Genomic DNA, 22,217 nt, shown 5'->3' on the forward strand with positions numbered 1-22,217 from the left:
GGGCTGCAGTTAGACCACTAGCCTGGGCCTCAGGAGGACTCAAATCCTGTTCTGCTGCTGACATCTTGCGTGGCCTCGGGCAAGTCATTTAGGCCCAGCTTCTCAAAGATGCCTCGGCCCCTAACTCCCACCCCATTGGCTTCGGTACCAATATATCTGGGCCTTAGTTGGTCCGTGCCTCAGTTTCCCTAGACAATGGGGATAGTAGTTCTGCCCTCCTCGTGTGGAGAGGGGGAGTTGTGAGGATGACAGATGGTGAGGCGCTGAGACATCACGGTAATGTGGCCAAGAACCATAGATAGCAATGACTGGGCCTATGGCTATCCACCCTTTCTGAAGTGCTGACCTGACACAGTGTACGTCTGCCATCTGCGGTGACCTCTACTTAAATGAACTTTGCTCTGGAGACATTTCTCTGTTCCTGAATCAAATGGGGTACATCACATGACGCAATGCACCTGCTACCCATAAGCTATTCCCCCCGCCAGACATTATCTGATGCGATGGGAGTACTTCAATAAATCATGCACCAGGAGTTCTCAGCACTGGCATAAGATGCTGGATTGGTTGAAATGTCATTTATGTTCAATCTGAAGGAACCTACCCCCTCCTTGGGCTCAGTCCCACAGGTACCAGAGCAGACAATCAGAGCTACTGAAGAAGGAATCTGTGAGCCAAAGGAAATCTCTACTCTAAAAAGCTCAATGTTACACAGATGGAACCCCGAAGGATGTTGTAGAATTCACAGATGTTAAGATCAGAAGAGACCTTCTCTCATTTGACCTCCCGTGTACGACAGACTAGAGAATTTCACCCAGTTACCCTCCATTGAGCCCAAAATCTTGTGTTTGGTGAAAGCATCTCTTCCAGGAAGACATCCAATCTTGAAGACACCAAAGGATGGAGAATCCACCACTTCCCTTGGTAGTTTGTTCCAGTGGTTAAACACCCTCACAGTTAAAAATGTTCAGCCTTATTTCCAATTTGAATTTGTCTGGCTTTACCGTTCAGCTATTGGTTCTTGTTTTGCCTTTCTCTGCTAGATTACAGAACCCTTTAGAGCCCAATATCTTCACGGATTCCAAGGCCAGAAGGGACCATTGGGATCATCTAGTCCAGGGGTGGGCAAACTACGGCCCGTGGGCCACAACCGGCCTGCGGGACCGTCCTGCCCGGCCCCCAAGCTCCTGGCCCAGGAGGCTACCCCCGGCCCCTCCCCTGCTGTTCCCCCTCCCCCGCAGCCTCAGCTCGCTCGCTCCGCCGCCGGCGCAATGCTCTGGGCAGTGGGGCTGCGAGCTCCTCGGGCAGCGCAGCTGCAGAGCCCGGCCTGACCCGGTGCGCTGTGCTGTGTGGTGGCGTGGCTGGCTCCAGCCGGGCAGCGCAGCTGTAGCGCCACCAGCCACTGGTGCTCCAGGCAACGTGGTAAGGGGGCAGGGAGCAGGGGGGGTTGGATAGAGGGCAGGGGAGTTCAGGATGGTGGTCAGGGGGCGGGGGTGTGGTTAGGGGGCGGGGCAGGGAGCTGAATGGGGGCAGGGGTCCCGGGGGGCAGCCAGGAAGGAGGGGGGGTTGGATGGGGCAGTCAGGGGCAGGGGTTCCCGGGGCAGTCAGGGGACAGGGAGAAGGGGTGGTTGGATGGGGCAGGGGTCCCGGGGCGGGGGGCTGTTAGGGACGAGAGGAGGGATTGGATGGGGCGGCGAGGGTCTGGGGGCGGTCAGGGGACAGGGAGCGGAGGTGTGTGGATGGGGCAGGGGTCCCAGAGGGGCCGTCAGGGAACAGGGGGGGTTGGATGGGGCAAGAGTCCCTGGGGGGGGAGGGCAAATAGGAGGTGGGGGCCGGGCCACGACTCCCTCCGCTAACCGGCCCTCCATACAATTTACGAAACCCGATGTGGCCCTCAGGCCAAAAAAAAGTTTGCCCGCCCCTGCTCTAGTCTGACGTCCTGTATGACACCAGCTACAGAACTGCAATCGGGTCTCCTCTCAGTCTGGTTTTTGATACGCTCAAAGAGATTGAGCTTTCTCCCTCTCAGGCATTTTTTTTGAGACCTCAATTTTTGTGGAGCTTCTCTGCACCCTCTTCCGTTTTTCAACATCCCTTTAAAAATGTGGGCACCAGAACTAGATGCAGAATCACAGTATTGGCCTCGTCCATTCTCGCATGAGGGATAATTTCTCTGCAACTCTCTCATTGAAGAACTCACAAAGCTTCACCAATTAGTTAAATTTTCTTTTATATTGTCAAGACTCATAGTAATGCAAACAACGGTCACTTTATTGTAATCTCTAACTGTACCATGAAAGGCACATAACAAACTTCAATGTAACAAAATAATTCCGCTATGTTTTCACAAGCACACTCCCTCTCTCGGATGGTCCTGACAGGAAGATCCTTTCACAGAAAGGATTATTTAGTTTGTGCATGCATATAGCTCATTATTGCAAACGTATCAATGTACATGTCAGAAGGCAACAGACACCAAATCCGGACATTGACCATCTTGAGATTTCTAACCGATGCAGAATAAATAACATCTTTATATCACACAGCTTTCTAGTACCAAGTGTAGAATACAAGATATTGCCTTTTCAACTGCCTGCACCCCGCCTTACAAAGACTGATTTGCAACAAATTAGGAGTATTATGATAAAAGCAAGGACGTGTCTTGTTATGGGTCAATGCTGTCTATTCATGTAAGTTAATTGCTTGTGAATCCAAGTAAAACACAACTTGAGCAAAACCACCACGTCTGTGAAATCAAGTGAATGATTTCAGACTCTTTTTGGTTGGACTATAAAGCAAAAGGCCCTGATCCTACAATTGGATCCATATCAGGAGACCCTCATGGAGGCCCACGAACAACTTTGGGGCTCTGCATGATTGCAAAAGGTCTGTCTTGTACAGACTGGATTGCAGCATCTGGACTGAAAGTAGCCCGCTTTCTCGACTGCATAAAGCACTATTTGCATACTTAACCCTTTAATTACATCCTTCCCCCTATATTTTAACAAAATAAATAACAAGAACAAATAGGGCTCATATCATGTTGGGGTCTCTTCAATTATATGGGTGCTTTACACCTTTCAGTTTGGCCAGGGTCATACCAACGTGCAGCACATACCATTTCAAGGAAAACGGGTTTGCCAACAATGAACGCGTGAAGATGGGTAGGAGGGAAACCTTACATATTGCACACCACCACTGGGGAATACGCTGACAGAGGAGCAGGTATTTCGTACAATCCTTTTGACCACAGAAACTTTGGCTTATCCAATCAGTTGGCAAGAAACAAAATAAATCTGACCCCATGAATTCAGAATAATTTCTCTTTTCCATTTTTGAGAGTTGAACTCTGATAACTTCAATGTGATATAGCTGTGTATATTATATATGTTGTATATACTGTGTGTGTGTGCGCGCATATATATATATATATATAGTGTCTCTATCAAACACATCCATGTACATAGATCTGTGGTCATCCCCAGAGACACAATCCTAGAACCTGAAAATTCTGCCTGTTCTGCAGGAGGGGATCATCTTTTGTGCAGGAACTCAACGTGACTCAGTAGAGAGGGAAGAAACTCCAACGCCAGCAAGGTGGACTTTTAAGGCTTGGAGACTTTGCCCACACCCGAGTTAGATCCGGCTTTGGCTTGTGCTGTTGTGGAAGGGAAAACCGCTTTCAACGGATGCAGATCCTCTCCATTGCTAGCAAGAGAGAGGCTAAGAGAGATGCTCTAGAGGATAGCGGTGCGAATCTAGCTCCACAGGTCATCTGTACATCTCCTATCATCTGCAGGAAGCGATGGCCAGCCGTGGTCCTATTATACAGCACACTGCAGTGAGGTGCTGGGTGCCACCGAATACTGCCCCCTATTGAGCTGCCTGCATGCGTCACTGCTCACTCTCCCTGCACTGGCTAGAGAGTACCATGGCAGCATTTGGCTATCTATCTTACACACAATGCAAACACTAATACATAATGGGCAAAATTCACTGGTATGTTCTGAATGCTTTTCCCCACTCTGGCAACAGAAAGCCATCACAAACTTGGCAGCAGAGTGATGCAAAGTAGCCAGTGTTTATGGAAAATCTGGCCCGTTTTCTAGCAAAAAATGTATCAGGCAGCAATGCTGTAGCAAATTTTGCAGTGTTCATTATTTGCTCTGTAATACTGTCTCCCATATAGCAATAACACTGATTACGTTGCCCTGTACCGAAAATCTAAAGTCCTTAATGTTAGCAAAAACACACCCGCATTTCTTATAAAAATATCACACTCCTTATTTATAAAATAACCTTTTGTTAAGAAAAGTTTCCAGTTAAAAATATGATATAATCAAAATATGGTAAACTATGGCTGTAAAATACTTAATCCCTAATTAAAATATTCATTTTAAAAAAGGCATTGTGCTGTAAATATTAGTTGCTGTAATGCTTTGCCCCATATTTACTGATGGTAAAATACCATAATACCTGTTCATTTTAATTTCATTAGGACACTCCATCTCGAAAGCTGCACCTGCTGCATTTCTGATAGAACATCTTCATCCTTTCATCAGAACTACTGAAATTGGAAAGTATTTAATGATGCATGAAAAGCCTTATTTAAAATAAGAACAAAACTATGTTAACTGAAAACAGTCATGCTAACAATGCAGTTGCATACATATTATTTGCAACAGGAAAGTATTTTTTCACCTTCCAGAAAGTTAGTGTTTAGGAAAAAAACAACAACGATTGTCTATACGTATTATTAAAGGAAGGAAGCATATTCTTTGTATAAAAAAGTATTTTAGAACAAAAATAAAAAGGGTCTATAAAGATCCAAACATATATAAACATATATATAATTTTATATATTTATATATGTATATTATATATATTTAAGGTACTTTGGTCAGCAAACATTATTGCTACATCATTATATATGATGTTATTTTTCATTTTTCTTTAAAAAAAATAAAGAAGAAGTTTAGAAGCTTTCTAAGTTCCCATGTAACATCAAACTGATTTTTGTAAACTTTACAAAATGCTGAACAAAAGCTCTGTTTGGAACTACAGTCCAAAGTAAATTTTTGGAAGAACTGGGATCACACACTATGTCAACTGCAACTTAACGCACCGTTTTCCAAGGTATTATGAACATGCATAGAGTTTCTTGTCTAGTTATTGCTTAAGTCTCATCTTCTTGATACTGGCATTTAGGAGATTTACATTTCTTTGGCTTGACAGAACACAACAAAGAAACTGACATTTTCTTTTTAGCATCTACAGAAGCTAAAGCGATGGCTATACAACAAGAGGCAAAGGCATCTTTAGGGAAAAACAAAACAAAACAAAACACCCAAGCAAAAAACCAAAAAAAGACAAACCCGACTAGACTCAAGAGCTTTCCCGAGGCAGGAAGAAGAAATTTAGGATTATCTTTGATTAGGTTAAATAAAGAAACGATGTTGTGCTTCTCCAAACTGAAATAAGACAATCCGTGTTTTGCAAAAACTACTTCCAAATAAGAGAGAGAATGTCTCTCCCCCTCTGACTGATTAACCTAGACAAGGCTCTGTCATGTCACACAATCTCTATCCCTACTGCCTGGGTACTACTCAAAGTGCAATGGTAGCTAAGGCCTTGATTTGTAGTAGCAAAGAGCAAGGTGTGTAGGGGGAGGGGAAAAAACATATGGCACCAGACACATTTCAAGGAAACACCAATAGATTTCAAGTCTTTCTAATAGTGCAGGTAGCCAGTCCTGCCACAGTAAAGCTGTGGAGCTTAAACAACGAACTCTGGAACTTCATCATGGGTCAGATCCAAAGAGAAGTATTTGCTCGTTCTTTTGACTGGGAAACTTTCTTGGATATTGATACATTGCTGAGCCAAGCAGCCATTACAATAGAGACCGTCTTCATCCAGTTCGTGGCCACAGCCAAACGTGTAGCTCTGAGCAGTGTCCGCTAGCTGCAAGAAGTCTTTTTGGTAAAGCCGGATGTCATCCAGGCTTAAGCTGTGCCGGTCGGTGGAAGTCTTTGGTTTTCTGCAGACGGTCTGTGCAAAAGAGAAGTTTACAGGAAGAGCGTCAGCAAGAAGCAGTCATGAATCTAAAAACTACATCACTGGAGCACCTGATACGGCAGCCAGACAGCACCATTATGCATTTGATGTTCTTTGCTCACCTTAAATATAACTCTCACGTTACATATACATTTGGAGATATGGTGAATATGACCAGGGACTGAGGGGGAGTTTTTTAAAGGCAAAAATAGCAGTTAGGTGCCAAGTCAGCAAAATTCAGGGGTCAAATTCTGACCCTACTAAAAAGTCACTGGCAAAACCCCCATTGACTTCAGTAGGGTCGAGACTCACCTTAGGTGTTTAGAAACAAGGTTTTGTTTGGACTCATTATAAAGATACGGGCCAGCTGTCCAATTCAAATCCAGATGTGGGGTTGGATTTCAAATAACCCCTAGATCTGGGATCTTGGTTTGGACCCATCTCTAGACAGTGATAACAGTTTGGTACAGTCATTCAGGAGAGCAAACAAGTCAGATCCAGCATTGAGAGTTAGGCCAGGGGTTGCCAACCTGAGCTTGAGAAGGAGCCAGAATTTACCAATGTACATTGCCAAAGAGCCACAGTAATACGTCAGCAGCCCCCTTTCAGCTCCCCCCCGCCCTGCTCCCAGCGCCTCCCGCCCACTGGCAGCCCCACCGATCAGCGCCTCCTCCTCCCTCCCCGCACCTCCCAATCAGCTGTTTCGTGGTGTGCAGGAGGCTTTGGGGGGGGGGGAGGAGCGAGGGCACTGCAGGCTCAGGGGAGGGGGCGGGAAGGGGTGGAGAGGGGGCAGGGCCTGTGGCAGAGCCAGGAGCTGAGCAGTGAGCACCCCCCAGCACATTGGAAAGTTGGTGCCTGTACAAGGAGCTGCATATTAACTTCTGAAGAGCCGCATGTGGCTCCGGAGCCACAGGTTGGCCGCCCCTGAGTTAGGGTATGTCTATTCTGGAGTGGAAGGGGTAATTTCCAGCTCAAGCAGACATTCCCGTGTGTTCCTTGGAATGGTCTCTGCAGACAAAGTGAAAGCAGGATATGGGTGATGCTGGGGTGTTAAGTGAAACTGTTGAAGCCCATACTGCTGTATGTCTCTGGACAAAGGAAACTTTCCTGGGCATTGTAACACACTACCAGTCGGGATCAAGATTAGTGATGGGTCACCTCAGACGGGCTGTGGGTTTGGTTTGGATAAAAAACTGGGATATAGGGCTGGTGTATTCCAATCTATGAAAGTCTCTGGGATCCCGAGATTTGATCTGCTGTCCTTGTAAGATTTCCAGCATTCCCTGTTTCTGGTGGGGTGAGAAATGCAGCGGGAAAAGGCCCTCCCTGCTGTCTGCTTCCAAAAGGCTCAGGTTTGCAAAAAGGAAATACAATGTTTTTTTCACCCCCAAAAGCTAAAATTTACCCAAACTCAAAGAAATTCCATCCGAGTTTGGAGCGGTTCTTTTTTCCTCCCCTCCAGATGGGTTTGTCCATGTCTAAGCAAGACACGTTGTTTGCTTTAGATCAAGCCGTATGTCTGAAGTCTCAACGCAGGCATACCTGGGGCAACGAGTCGCTGCTTTGACCACGAAGTCTGACCACTGTTTCTGAAGAGCTGGACGTGGATGAGCTCACTTCCTTTACGATTAACCCTGAATTAGGAAACAAGAAGCAGATCTAAATTCTGGAGTGATTTAGAGTCACCTTCTGGGTTGCTAGCATATGTAGCGCCCTGGTTAAGTCACCTTATGGAAGGCCACATTTAAAATTGCACAGATGAAAATACTCAGTATCAACATTTTGTCACATCCAAAGAGATCCTCTTTAGTTACTCGGGGCCAGATTCATAAATCAATCTAGAGGGAGTCTGCACTGGTGTCTCTTCAACACGTATGTTACGCCAACGTAGCCTCCCTCGGGCACACAGGACCAAATTCAGAGGTGCAATGTACGTTAGATCCCTTTACATTAATCTTCAACGCCTCTGCTTACACACAACACGTCACTGTATACATAGGTCCAAGCAATTGTGAGTTACACATTAAAGGGCCCGAAGATGATGCAAGAGGTTGAGGTTTTCCCTGCCCCACTTTAACTTGTGTCTTTCTCCAGATCCTCAGCAGATATGACTCCCATCAGCGGAGCAGAGAGGATTTCAGAAGCACATGGAGAAACTAAGTATAAAGAGTTCACCATATCCCTGCCTCCGCATTTGGCTCCTTGAGTTGCTTCTCTAGCCACAGTCGAAAGCTGAGATTATTAAAAGATACAGACTCAGTTTCAATTAACTCCTATGCAAAATGTAAACAAAGCCAATAACTCATTATTCCTGAAGTAAGAAAATAATGGAATGAACCTCTGTAGCTCTGGCACTATATTGGAGCCCCAAGGTGAAGGGTTCTACTGAGGCTGGTAGGAGTTTTGTCATGGACTTCAGCGAGGCCAGGATTCCTCCTCTGGCTTATAGGTGGCCTGTGACTGAGGGAGAAAACCGGGATGACAATGCCAGGAGACTCCATCAGAGCTTCACTGATTTACACCTGCTCAGGATCTGGCCCTGTATGTTTGTATGCTGATGGGCTAACGGTGTTCATGTTATAGTGCTGGAACTTCAAACTTCAGTCCACAGTTTTCTCACCTTAAGAATGCATCAGGTGTTACTGTCAGCATTAGAGCTACCTAATCTTAAGCAGTTATAAACCCTCCCCATAATCTCCTGCACCCGGGTGAGGCTGAAATGTCATTAGTACTTAGGAATAGGAATTTCTCCTTTTCTAGGCGTGCCGCGAAAATCTGAAATACAAATCCCGGCACGCCTGGGTCAGGGCCCCAGGGCGTAGCGACAGTTCACTGACACAGTCTCTCCAGAGGGCAGGGTGGCTTTCATCTGACAAAGGGCAAAGCTGACAGAGGAGAAGTGCTGAAGCGTTCCTGTCCTTTGAGTGCAGACAGGAAAGGGAAGCGAGATCAAGGAAAGAAACTGTGAAAATGGAGACAAAATGTGTTAAAGTATCTTCATTTGGAGTGAAGGCCAACATGGCAAAACCCCCACGCAGGTCAGTTTAACAACCCCGTTTACAAGATAGAAAATAAAAACCTATCTAGATGAAAGAAGAAAGGGCCCTGTGTAAAGATCATTAGAACTGGTGCTAGTAATTCAGAAAGTAACTGAATTAGTTTTTAATCTCTCACAAATTAAGAGACTAAAGGGATATTTAAAAACAAATCACAATTTTGTCTGATGAGGTTTCACCTGCGATTGTTACAAGCAACACCTACAGTTGCTATAGCTACAAGAGACTAGAGAAAGATGATTCCTCCCTATTTTTTCCAGTTTGTGCCTTTACTGGCCTTGTGCGTAGAGTCAGTTTCACCATTTCCCCTGGATAGTCAGTCAATCTCCTTTTAATTGTGGGCCTGTCACCCAGCAACAAAGGAGTGAAAACCTCATTTAATAAAAGGAAAATAGGATTGCAGAACGACAGCGAGTGCCAGACGCCCTCCAGGGCAGGTGCAGAGCCTGCATCTTCCAACTTATTTCTGAAATGGTCTAGATTTCAAGTCGATGATGTCATTCAAAATGGGAATGGATCACAGAAAAGTAAAATCCTCCAAACAAATAGCCTTTGGCTCAACTGATGACATCACCTAAGAACCCATTTTACATACGTAAATGAGTCCGATTTTCCAGAACTCTGGATATGTGCATCTGCACAACTATTTGCGACTGTGCCACGGTAAATTGCATGCTCATATAGACGGGATCTGCACGCGATGATGGAAACTACACATGCAATCAGGGAACTGTGCATGAAAAAGAGCTGAGCAAGCGCACATCTGTTCTGAAGATATGACAGGTTTTGTTCCTCAACTCTTGGACTCAAGAAAAACAACTGGGACGGCCTGTTGAGCCAAATTCTGCCTCATGTAAGTGGGCTAAACTTCCAGTAGCTCCAAAGGAGAGAGAGACGCTTACACCAGGACTGAATTTGGCTGTGTCTCTATTTTCACTCAGTATGAAATTCACCTGTGTGCATAAAGTTTTATTTGGAGGGATTAGTTGGGACTGAAGTGATGTGGTAAATAGACTTTCTGCCAAGAGGTGAATTTCACCCCTAGATGTACTGATCAAAAGATACAGTACATATATTACAAGCTACTGAAGTGAAATGTGCTTTTAAGATCCTCCCACTCCTGGCAATCCCTTATCTTAAAGCATCACCATGGTTTCCACTACACGTTCATCTGATCTTTAGTTGGACCCATTGCTACTGTACAAACCCTTTGTTGTTGGTCCCTTGAGTGGTTGCAAGTTTCACTTCACTCAAAATTAAAACTGGAATTTGCACCATTGAACCCAAAGCGGCCCCACAAAGGAAGGGAGATGAAGGGAGCTGGAAAGGGAGCTATTGACCACCTCCTCCCCTCGCCCCCCAAAGCAATCTAGTAGACTGTCCCGCTTGGTGCTTTGATCTCAGACCCAAAGGTAAATTCATGGGGATCTGATCTCCTAAAAAATTTGACTCCAGCTCTGTTGTGGCATTTGTCAAGATGACCCTTTTTTGTATGGCTTCTCATCTCCAGCACTTCTGTCTACGTGCTCGGAGTGATTTCACCCGTCATGATAGAAAGCAAGGTCAGGCATTTCCCCGTGGCATTTTACCCGAGTGTCCGTTAAACTTCCGTGATGTCAGCATATCCTCAGTGATGTAGATACACATGTCCGGGCTAACCTCGAGGGGCGACTCATTTGTCTGCTCCAGCTCTCGGGGGTCATCCACCAGCATTTCTATTTCTGAAGCAGAAGAGGAAGAAAAGATTGAATGATTTTCTAACATGGAAAGAGTGCCTGAAACAAAAAACACCACAAAACCCACCAGAGGCTCTCTGCACTATACAATGGTCCCTACCGGCCAGCAGCTGCCGCATAAAGACAATTCTTGAGTCCATTACAGCTGCAGAGTCCTAAAAAGCAGCACTGAATGCCAGTCATGAGTGCAGAAATGCTTGAGAAATTGACCATCTATTATGTGTATTACGGTAGCGTCTATAGTTCTAAGCTGCATGGTTGCTAGGTGCGGCGCTAACTAGCTCAGGGTACATCCACACAGCAACTGGGAGGTGTTGTTCCCAGCCCGGGGAGACAGACCCCCACTAGCTCAGCTCAAGCCAGTGCACTCAAAGTAGCAGCGTGACCGCTGCGGCATGGGCGGGCACAAGTCCAAGCTGGCCTAGTGGCCTGGATTCAAGCTCTGGTGGCTGGCCCGGGCTACTGCCTGTGCCACAGTGTCCACACTGCTGTTTTTACTGCACTACCCACCTCTAAGCGCCAGTGCGGACGGACTCCCAGGGGCCCAATCACCCGCATTTTGATGCTGGAAAGGGATGTCTGTGGGTGTGACACAGGGGGAAAATCATTTGCCCCCTGGCTGTCTTTGGCCAGCGCTCCATCCTACCAGCAATATTCAGCGCCATGCCTGCTTCTGATTGGATGCTGCGATGCAACAGCGAGGCTCAGGATTCTCACAGCCCAGCCCTGAGTTCCACCTCCCGCTGTCTCTAGCATCCCCCCAAGCGATTTCAAGCTAGGATACTAGACTGATGAGGCCGAGCTGCTTGGAACTGGTACAACACAAAGCGCTTTCCCTGCCAGCAGCACTGAGATAGCAGTCTGAGCCAGAAATCTATTCTTTCCTACGTGGAGCCTATTTCAGGGGCTCAGCTGTGCACGGATGGAGCGCAATCACCCTGATGGTTTGGTCACAGATCTATCGCAACTCAGCCCCCAGTGAGACAGACTGCAGAGAGCGCACATGGCAGGGCCATCCGCTCGGCTTACCGTCATCCTGAGAGTCCTCCTCCAGCCGGTCCTTCCCCCCGCTCTCCACCCCGGAGGTGTGGGAGCTGCCATGGCTGGTCATGGAGCTGCAGGTTTTCAGTTTGCGGTGCACGGCGGTGCCCAGGAAGCTGTCCTCCGGCCCCATCTCCCTGGGCTTGGTGTCCGCCTCAATGCCGGAGGTGTGGGAGCTGCTATGGCTGGTCGTGGAGTGCCGCGAGAGGCGCTTGTGCTTGGCGCTGCCCGCGCTGCTCCCGCTGGCTCGGGAGCGTTTCTCCAGCTGGTCCATGTCCAGGTCCACCGTGTCGCTGATGTAAGACTCCCGGTACTGCTTCTTCTCTGCAAGGCAAGCCAGCAGCATGGTCACTCCCCCACGGGAGCCTGGCGGGCTGCGAGGGGTGCCAATGCACCCGGGATACATACGTACTCTGGGCCAGATTGGGCCTGGGGGCAAGAAGCTGCTTGTTCCCTCTCCTACCCATCCTGTGGCTCCTGCCTCTGGGCAGCTGCTAGGCAACGGTGCAGGGACAGGCCCTTCCCAGCATCCCAGCAGACAGGGCCATGGCCCTCAGAGCAACTGGCTGAGCACACAAGTGGGGACCAGCTGCCCCGCGGGCGTGATGGCAGGAGCACTCCCTCCCCAGGCTGGATTCTGACACCCCTCTCTCCCCCTTCCCCCTCTGAACAGCCCCTACCCCAGCTGGGCCAGAGCCCTCCCTGGTAGTTCTAGACTACCTTGGGTCAGGCAGCGCAAGGGTCAGACCCGGCAGCAAAGGGAGCACTGACACTACTCCCTCCCAGCACCTCTGTGGTGATGTGCAGCCCCAGAGGGGGCCAGAAGAGGGAGATGGAGCCAGAACAAGCCCCCACCCCCAGCCTGTGAAATACCAGCTAAACGGGACCATGCAGGGTGCACCCTCCCCTGTAATCTCTGTATCCTGATGCACAATCGCACCCCCCGCGCATTAAGGCCCAGTCAGGCTCTGTTGATGCAGTGCAGCTATCTAATTAGGGTTGTGTTTATCACAGCTCAGGGCCTCCTCCTGACTTCTCCGATGGCCTGCGGCCTTATCAGTAGGCCAGCATCTGCCTCCGGCGTGGTTATCGCACAGCCTGTTCTGCGGACGCTCAGCCCACACAAACAACGGCACGCAGCAGATTTCCCGCAGGGAACACATTCCTGATCTAAGAGAGCTGCAGCCCGCGTCAGGCCGGGCTCTGATTGGGAACACGCTGGACAACGCTGGATCCCCACACAGCCCCTCGGATGGAGATGGAAGGGATTTCTAGTGGCATCGCAGCGCGCCAGGGTAAATTCAAACCATTGGGCTTCAGGATTGTGGAAACTGAAGGCAGGCCGAGTTTCAGGGCAAAGGCCCGGTCCTTGCCTGGCTGCCTTTCGCTGAAAGAGGCAGCGCGGCAGGCCGAGTGCACTGGGGAACTCAGGCCGGGGCACAAGGAGATCGGCTGCCTCTCTCATGCTGGAGCTGCTAACATGACTGCGTCCTGCTGAACGGCACAGGCTCATGCACCTCTACACACAGCTCTCTGCAGTTTGGTCCCAGTGCTGGCAAACAGCACAGAGTCCAGGGAAACGGCTCTGGACACTCAACGGTGCAGGGCTGAATCTTCAGCCACAGTCTGTCTGCTGTGTCAGCCGGCCAGCGTCACCCCCATGGGGTACAGAGGGGCAGTAGCTCTGATCCCCCACCATAACCCCCCGGCTTGGGGACTCACATGACCCCCACGGCACACCCCCACTGGCTATGCCACCTGCACTCTCCCAGCCTCCTCTCAGGCTCCTAGACCGTGCCCATCACCATGGTGTCTGATCTGCGTCGTGGGGCTTGACTCCTTGGTGTCATATGGCTCCGGATTCCCTCTGCACTTCCTAGCACAGTGGAGAGATGGCATTTCTGTCTGGCTTTTGGCCCTCACACGGAGGGGTTTGCCCCTTCGATAGTAACAGCCGGGGCTGAAACTCCCCCTGATTTCAAGAGCACTAGGAGGTGGGGAGCTGCCTGGCCCAGCAGCCCACAGTCCAAGTCCCTCCTCCCAGCACGGGTGGGAACTCGTTCAGAAACCTGTGCACACAAACCGTACGGCATGTGAGCCAGGGCAGGAAACCACAAGAGTAAGGCAAGCCGGGCCGGCTCGTGCCTAGAGCGCGCTGAGCAGCACGGGTGCTGCAGGAGAAGACGCTGGGCCCTGGCACGGCTGGCCGTGCCGCTGCGCCAATTCTGTCATGTCAGGGGGGCCGGTCGCTTTCTCGTCAGTTTTACGCAATCGCCTCCAACACTTGCCGTGAGGGATTGGTTTATTTCGAAGGGTTTTTAAACGTTCCTGTCTGTAAAACGCATTGGCTCTTTGGGGGGAGGCTGCAGTCCTGCCAGCCCAGGGCTGAGATAGCCACGCTACAGGGGCCGGAGAGATGAGAGGCACCTGAGAAGGCTGGAAACAAGCAGCACGACAGCCAGCAGCAACAGGCCACAGCCTGTCTGGGTGCTAACGGTGGGACAGAACGAACGCTCTTGGGAGGAGGATGCGCAGAGAGGCTCCTTCCAGTCCCCTGCAGCAGCGTCCTCGGCCTGAAACAGCTCAGCTCCAAGGCTCTGACACCAATCAATCATCCCTAGAGCAGGAGGCTGCAGGGGACCAAACTGCAGCCGCGGACAGCAGGAGAGCTGGTCAGAAAGGGGCCAAGGAAACACATCTCATTGGAATTTGCCAGTTCAGTGAAATCGGAATGTTTCTCTCACGTGGTCCGATTTCCCCCAAGAACCCACTGAAACCCTGCCAGCTGGAATGCCGCAGCGCTGGGGACCCCAGGGCTTCCAGGGTCTGCGGCTCTGGATCACCTCTGGGCCTGCCCACCAGGCAGACTGCCCCGGGGCTGGGGGGTTCTCTGGGCCCTGGGCCTGCCCACCAGGCAGACTGTCCCGGGGTTGGGGGGGGTCTCCGGGCCTACCCCGGGGGGCTCCATCCCCTTTCATGGAGAATTTTGAAATTCTTGTTTTTCCTCCATGACCTGGAATAGCCTTTCTCCACCCAGCTCTAGACAGCAGCTCAAGCCAGATGAGAGGCTGCATCTCCACTGTTCGGAGTCAGACGGTTGTAGGCTGCGGGGTAGGAAGGGGGGAGCAGTAAAACACAGTACAGCCAGATTAAAACACAGCCAAGTACCTTCGTTCTCCTCAAGTTTCCTGACCTGCCGCAGGATCGGCTGCAGATTCATATAGAGGCGATGGCTGTTGCTGAGTAGCTGCAGGAGGTGCCTGGAGCGCATGGGACAGCCCGTGTAGTAGATGAGTTTCCTGGCCGATGGCAAACCATCTGGCAATATCTCAAATTTCTTACCCTGTGCGGAACAAGGAGGAAATATCAGTCTCTGCACTACAAAGGTTTGTAAAGGGAGGCGTCCAGCCCTGCATACAGAGACCCATGACTCTGTTCCCGCTGGTCCCTTGTGAAAGGCAAAGGGAGCTTCGAGGAAACGGTGGAAGTTTGCTCTATTTAAGAAGACTCCTTGAAGTTACTAGCAGAACAATCAGTTACCCCCAGGCACATTGTCTCACTGCATTTCAAAATCAAACATAGGAAACAAACACGGTTTGCTCTGCATTACACAACGCTGCCAAAATCCATGCCCAGTGTCAGGACTGGCAGGTTCCCACTGCAAGACCAGGCAGGTGGTTTGGCTTGAGTTAATTATTCAGTTTCACGGGGGGAAAGTAGTAAGTGCATGAGACACTTCAGCAGGAGAACAAACAGATGCATTTACACAATTTAATACACAAACGATGCTTAATGCTCCTGTGTCAGGCAGGAGGTTAGACAAGAGGATTATAATGGTCTCCCGGGCTTAACATCTATGAATCTTTCTAGCACCATCTCTGCTCCCTTTGGTGTGACGGGGAGCTTTGCCACTGATTCCAGTAAGAGCGGCCCTGGTTTAACAAGTTCCCAACCTGACCATTCCATTTGGTGCTTTAGCTGTAATGATCTAAAGGAAATAACAGATGAGTTACTCTGGATGAATTATTTCCCCTTTTACTACTAAGGCCATAAGAACGGCCATACTGGGTCAGGCCAATGGTCCATCTAGCCCAGTATCCTGTCTTCCAACAGTGGCCAATGCCAGGTGCCCCAGAGGGAATGAACAGAACAGCTAATCATCAAGTGATCAATCCCCTGTCGCCCACTCCCAGTTTCTGGCAGACAGAGGCTAGGGACACTCAGAGCATGGGGTTGTATCCCTGCCCATCTTGGCTAATAGCCATTTAAGGACCTGTCCTCCATGAATTTATCTAGTTCTTTTTGGAACCCCGGTACAGTTTTGGCCTTCACAACATCTCCTGGCAAGGAGTTCCACAGGCTGACTGCACATTGTACTGACTTTATGATGCTCACATTTAAATACCCAGCCACCAGGCAACTCGATGGATTGAAGAGATTCTAGCAAATTTTCAGTAAAGCAGAGTTTCTAAAACTGCTTTCATACCTGTACCATTATGGGGAAAAAGAATCAAACCAGGACTGTTCAGATTGATTTTCCTCACATCAACATTTTTTTATTGTTCTTCAATTCAAAACAAGTTCACACTTGAGATTCAGCTTCTTGCTGTTGCTAGGTCTAGAGTGCAGAGTGGGGCTGGGCTAAAAAAAAATAAAAAATAAGAGGCTAAAGGAAACAGATTTTTCCCAATCAGGTGCAGAATGTATCTATGATCTTAGAGCTTGATAAAAGGTATGAATGTCTTTGCAGTCTATTGTGTGTCCATGAAGCAGTATTCCTCAAAAATGTATCTGGGCAAAAATGTCAAAAGTAGCTAGTGATTTGGGGGTCCTCAGAGTTTAGATGCCAAAATCTGTGACACCTTAAAGAGCCTGTTTTTCAGCAACGCTGAGCACCCGGCCTCTGAACATTTTGGCCACTGTTAACACAAAACCCTAAGTCTAAAATATTCAAGACTCCCACCCAGCTCAGCCAGCTCCTTCATGGCTTGGAAACTGTTGTTGCAACCCATCAGTTAACAACCCAGCTTATAGACTCACATCCCGGTCCTAAGAGCACTGTAACACTTGCCTGTTTCTGTCCCAGGTTCTGATCAGTTGCACTGGTGTACGCAGGGAATAATTCCACTGGTTTCAGGTTTTTGAAAGGGGTTCTCTTCAGTGGAGTTACATGTATGTAACTGAGATCAGAATCCGGCCATATGACAGTCACAGATTTGTAAGATATACAGTTAAGTCCAAAGCTGACTGCGAGGAGTTGCAAAGGGATCTCACAAAACTGGGTGACTGGGCAACAAAATGGCAGATGAAATTCAGTGTTGATAAATGGAAAGCAACACACATTGGAAAACAATCCCAACTACACATATAAAAGGATGGGGTCTAAATGAGCTGTTACCACTCCCAAAAGATCTTGGAGTCATTGCAGACAGTTCAGTGAAAACATCTACTTTATCTGCAGCGACAGTCAAAAAAGCAAACAGAATGCTAGGAACCATTAGGAAAGGGATGGATAATAAGACAGAAATGGTCATAATGCCACTATATAAGTCCATAGGAATCCCACATCTTGAATACAGCGTGCAATTCTGGTTGCCCCATCTCAAAAAAAGATACCTTTGAATTGGAAAAGGTACAGAAAAGGGAAGCAAAAATGATTAGGGGGACAGAACAGCTTCCATATGAGGAGAGATTAAAAAGACTGGGACAGTTCAGCTTGGAAAAGAGAGGACGAAAGGTGGATATGGTAGAGGTATAAAATCATATACGGGGTGGAGAAAGTGAATAGGGAAGTGTTATTTACACCGTCACATAACACAAGAACCAGGGGTCACCCAATGAAATTAATAGGCAGCAGGTTTAAAACAAAAGGAAGTATTTTTTCACACAACGCACAGTCAACCTGTGGAACTCTTTGCCAGGGGATGTTGTGAAGGCCAAAAGTGTAACCGGAGGACCTGGAGGATAGGTCCATCAATGGCTATCAGCCAAGATGGTCAGGGACACAGCCCCATGCTCTGCGTCCCTAAACCTCTGACTGCCAGAAGCTGGGAGTGGATGACAGAAGATGGATCACTCGATAAATACCCCTCTTCTGTGCATTCCCTCTGAAGCGTCAGGCATTGGCCACTATCGGAAGACAGGATACTGGGCCAGATGGACTATTGATCTGACCCACTACGGCCATTCTAATGTTCTTATAGGCAGTTTGCAGGTCAGTGGGAAGCTGATGAACAATGGGAGGAAACCTCACTGTTAAAAAAGAAAGATACCTTTCTTTACATATGTTACGAACCCTTTATTGTTCTGTACTCACCACAAATACAAGTTTTCCCACGTTTGTCCAGGGGAAGTCATAAAGCAACTGTTTTTCTTCATCTAAATTCTGAGAAACAAATTGCACACTGAGAATGGGATTTAGGAAACCTGAGACAGATTCATTACTTTTACTACTTAGGAACAAGCTGAAACACAGCTGATAACTTCTTTCCCCCGGCACGCTCAAATTTCGAAGCACTGTCCTCTAAGGTCTCTAGCGTAGACATGGTTTAAGTTTCATGAAGCCATCCAAAGGGTAAAATTCTCTGTGATGCACATAGGTTATTCTGCATTCATTCCTTGCCTGCCAATCCCAATGACATCAATGAGAAAACAGCCTGTGGAATGCGTGCAGAATATCCAACACAGATCCAAAGCGCAGCTCAGAGAAGAGGATTCTGCTGAATGACTTTTCTGTAGCTGACATCTCGCAGAGTCAAAGCAATTAATAATATTTGCACCCTTTTTGCAATTTGCTTAGGAAGACGTTTGTCTGTGCAAATCCAAGTGCTGTAATACACTGTAAATTGTCTAGGATCCCTGCTGGTGTGTGCGTGTCTTGCAGGTCCCCCTCTGTGTTACAGAGCTCAGCTAGGGAGCGGTGATTCTTTAGTTCATGCTGTTGGCGCTGGAGATCCCCCATTTGTTCCTTGGTGCACTAGCAGTTTAGCACATTTCTAGTGCAGTTAGTGTCTTAGTATTAATTTTTACTAGATGATTGACCCAGGCAGTGATTGTTGAATTTCAAAAGTATTTGAGAAACTTCTGATTTTAAAAGAAATGATTGAAAAATAAGCATGAGTCAAAATGGCCAACTTCCACTGGTGAAGCAAAAGCCACTAATTCTAGACCGGGGTAGGCAACCTATGGCACACGTGCCGAAGGCGGCGCGTGAGCTGATTTTCAGTGACACTCTCACTGCCTGGGTCCTGGCCACCGGTCCGAGGGGCTCTGCATTTTAATTTAATTTTAAATGAAGCTTCTTAAACATTTTCTTAAACTTATTTACTTTACATACAACAATAGTTTAGTTCTATATTATAGACTTATAGAAAGAGACCTTCTAAAAACATTAAAATGTATTACTGGCACGCGAAACCTTAAATTAGAGTGAATAAATGAAGACTCGGCACACCACTTCTGAAAGGTTGCCAACCCCTGCTCTAAACCATGAAACCTGAGGTCATCAGATGAGAAAAAGGTATCACTGTTTTCATTTCAGACAGCTTGATTTCAGTGAGAAATGCTCAAGATACGAGAGCATAAATGAGAGCAAAAATTGGCTGATGGATACATTCAGCTACGTACCTGAAAGATCTGTATGCCCCGCGTTGTCAACCCAAGGGTTAATGAGGCTTCGATTTCCCTTTTGTCCTAAAAAAATCCACAGTGCTTTTTGTAAATACTTTTCAATATAAAATAAACATCATACAGTAGATCTTTAAATTAAATAAATAATGGAGATATCTTATCTCCTAGAACTGGAAGGGACCTTGAAAGGTCATCGAGTCCAGCCCCCTGCCTTCACTAGCAGGACCCAAGTACTAATTTTGCCCCAGATCCCTAAGTGGCCCCCTCAAGGACTGAACTCACAACCCTGGGTTTAGCAGGCCAATGCTCAAACCACTGAGCTATCCCTCCCCCCAAGAGGGATCCCTGAAGAGAAGAAAGGCAATAGCTCAGGCTGTCATTTTGCGGGAAACAATTGTAGCATTATGCTATTTAATAATTGCATGCGGATGGCTCAGGCATCTTGAATACAGTACGTAAAAAGGATTTGGGTCTGAGAGAGAGATTTTATAAATAAACAACATGGTCTAGAATTGGTGATACACCCACAGTTTTGACAGTGCTGCGATTCTCAGAGACAGGCATGAACGCACCCCCATCAAGAATTCCATTACACTCCCTGTCAAAACCACCCAAACATTTTCTAGTTTCGAATTCTATAGCAATATACTAAGCCCAACTCCTCTGCATTTCTGAACCAACACTTTTGCATTCCCATTTGCTACCGGGAAAGATTTTGAAACCTGGAGCCAAAGATCGCACAAACTTCCTGAATCGCTTAAGCCTATTGCATCTGTTCCAAATACTGGACGTGTTTGAAAGACCTACGGTAAATAAATCCACTCCTGCTGCGTAGGTATCTTCTCTAATCGCTTCCATCTGCTGCGCAGTAACAACACAGTCTCAAATGTTCTATACTAGATGTCATGTCATTAAAAATGCACATCAATTGCTGGGTTTATTTGAAGCACTTTATGTAAATAAATCTAAGCCAACTTCTCAACTCAGCCCCCAAAAACAGGACTCTCAGAAAAGTGACAGAAATTAAAGACAGTCCCAAAAAAGGGGGCGTAAAAACCTTTAGGTTTCTGCAGAAGACATTTTAAAAGAAGCTCAATTGTCTTTTAAAATAAAGACGACCCATTTTCTGATGTTTAGACAAAAACTTAAGAGGGAAGGAGAGCACGCAGAGGCAGGGCTGGAAAAGTCTCTGATGCATGTTAACCCTGGATATTCAGGACACATTAGGCATTATCCATCCAGGCAAACACCTGTGTTGGAAGGTGTGTGATGTCATTATTGGGCATCATCCGTATGGGTTTCATAAAGACCGTGGCTTGAGAATTGTTACTGTTACAGGCATCCAGGGCTGGACTGTCGTTGTTACGACCATCAAGGGCTGGATCGTGACATTACAATGTGCCCTGTGTAAGGGCTGGTGCATCACTGTAGTGCCCCAGGAGTAGACCGAGATATTGGGATCCTCCATGGCTCCCCTTTGCTGTGGTGGGAGGAGCAAGCTACCCCCCGTAACCCCATTCACTTGGCCAGCTACTCTGGTCAGTGAGTATGGATGGAAGGGGATGGGGGGGCCGAGTCTCAGATTACTTGCACCCAACATGGGGTACCAGGTGAGCAGCCAGAAGTCACTATCTTAGCGGAGGAGGAACAGGAATGGCAGGACGGTGACAATCACCACACCCATGTGCCAGAGTGCGAAAGTAAGAGGCTCCAGATGTGCGTTTGCAGCAGAGCAGTCCTTACCATTCTGAACCGAGGATTTGAGATTCATTAAAGAAATGGGTATTTGGGAAGGGTTCTCTCCCCCCCCGTCATTCACACAGCAAAGCCAAAACCAGGCATGTAACGATGCATAATCTGGGCCATTACTTCAAAAGCTCCAGCGACTGACACGTATTGAGTCCTCTTACAGGCAGGAGAATGCTGACAAGAGGAGAACTGCCCCAAAGAACCCATCATTGGAGAAATCCTTTTATCCCAGCAACAGGCCAGCTGCGCAGCCGGTGGAAGTGGGCATGCCTCTACTGAAGGCAGTGGAGCGACGCCGATTTACAAAAGGGGCTTGAGAACTAGATAAAGTCATGGAGGTTAAGTCCATGAATGGCTATTAGCCAGGATGGGTAAGGAATGGTGTCCCTAGCCTCTGTTTGTCAGAGGGTGGAGATGGATGGCAGGAGAGAGATCACTTGATCATTGCCTGTTAGGTTCACTCCCTCTGGGGCACCTGGCACTGGCCACTGTCAGAAGACAGGATACTGGTCTGGATGGACCTTTGGTCTGACCCAATATGGCCGTTCTTATGTTCTTATGACACTGCAAGGAAGGCAATGGGTGTTTTGCCATGGACATCAATGGGAGCAGGATCAGGCCCCGGCCCCAGGTGAGGATTTGGAACCACAGCGCAATAAAAAGGCTTAAAAACTCAATTGAACAGTTCAGGTCCAGTGACTTCAGTGAAGTGACTCCTGATTTCGGCAGAGCACTGGCTTGAAATTAAGTATGTGCTTAGGTATATGTCTTTGTTGAATCGGGGCCTAACTTGGCTTTAGATCCGTGTAACTGCATTTCAATGGAGTTACTCCTGATTTACGGCTGCATAAGCAAGAAGAGAATCATGGCTTGCGTGTTAACACAGCAGTATTAGGAATGGTTCTATCCGAGCTAATGTTGGCCTCTGTTGAAGCGTAACTGGGTAGTGGTT

General features: G+C 47.8%; 1 protein-coding gene across 2 annotated transcripts in view; it reads right to left on the bottom strand.

Moving 5' to 3' along the window:
• Nucleotides 1–2,253: 2,253 nt before the first annotated feature.
• FRMD6 (FERM domain containing 6) overlaps nucleotides 2,254–22,217 on the bottom strand; it is a 72,246-nt gene continuing 52,282 nt past the window's right edge. For both annotated transcript variants that reach the window (XM_024214802.2, XM_024214803.3), the window contains 7 exons: nucleotides 19,514–19,579; nucleotides 18,204–18,272; nucleotides 15,056–15,230; nucleotides 11,876–12,211; nucleotides 10,700–10,831; nucleotides 7,597–7,688; nucleotides 2,254–6,048 (listed from right to left, as the gene is read on the bottom strand). In XM_024214802.2, coding sequence (XP_024070570.2) covers nucleotides 5,776–6,048; nucleotides 7,597–7,688; nucleotides 10,700–10,831; nucleotides 11,876–12,211; nucleotides 15,056–15,230; nucleotides 18,204–18,272; nucleotides 19,514–19,579 — 1,143 coding nt within the window. In that variant the 3' untranslated portion in view covers nucleotides 2,254–5,775. The remainder of the gene's footprint in view (nucleotides 6,049–7,596; nucleotides 7,689–10,699; nucleotides 10,832–11,875; nucleotides 12,212–15,055; nucleotides 15,231–18,203; nucleotides 18,273–19,513; nucleotides 19,580–22,217) is intronic.

The sequence above is a fragment of the Terrapene carolina genome, unplaced genomic scaffold (genome assembly GCF_002925995.2).
Source record: "Terrapene carolina triunguis isolate 2854851 unplaced genomic scaffold, T_m_triunguis-2.0 Scaffold189, whole genome shotgun sequence".
Taxonomy (NCBI): domain Eukaryota; kingdom Metazoa; phylum Chordata; order Testudines; family Emydidae; genus Terrapene; species Terrapene triunguis.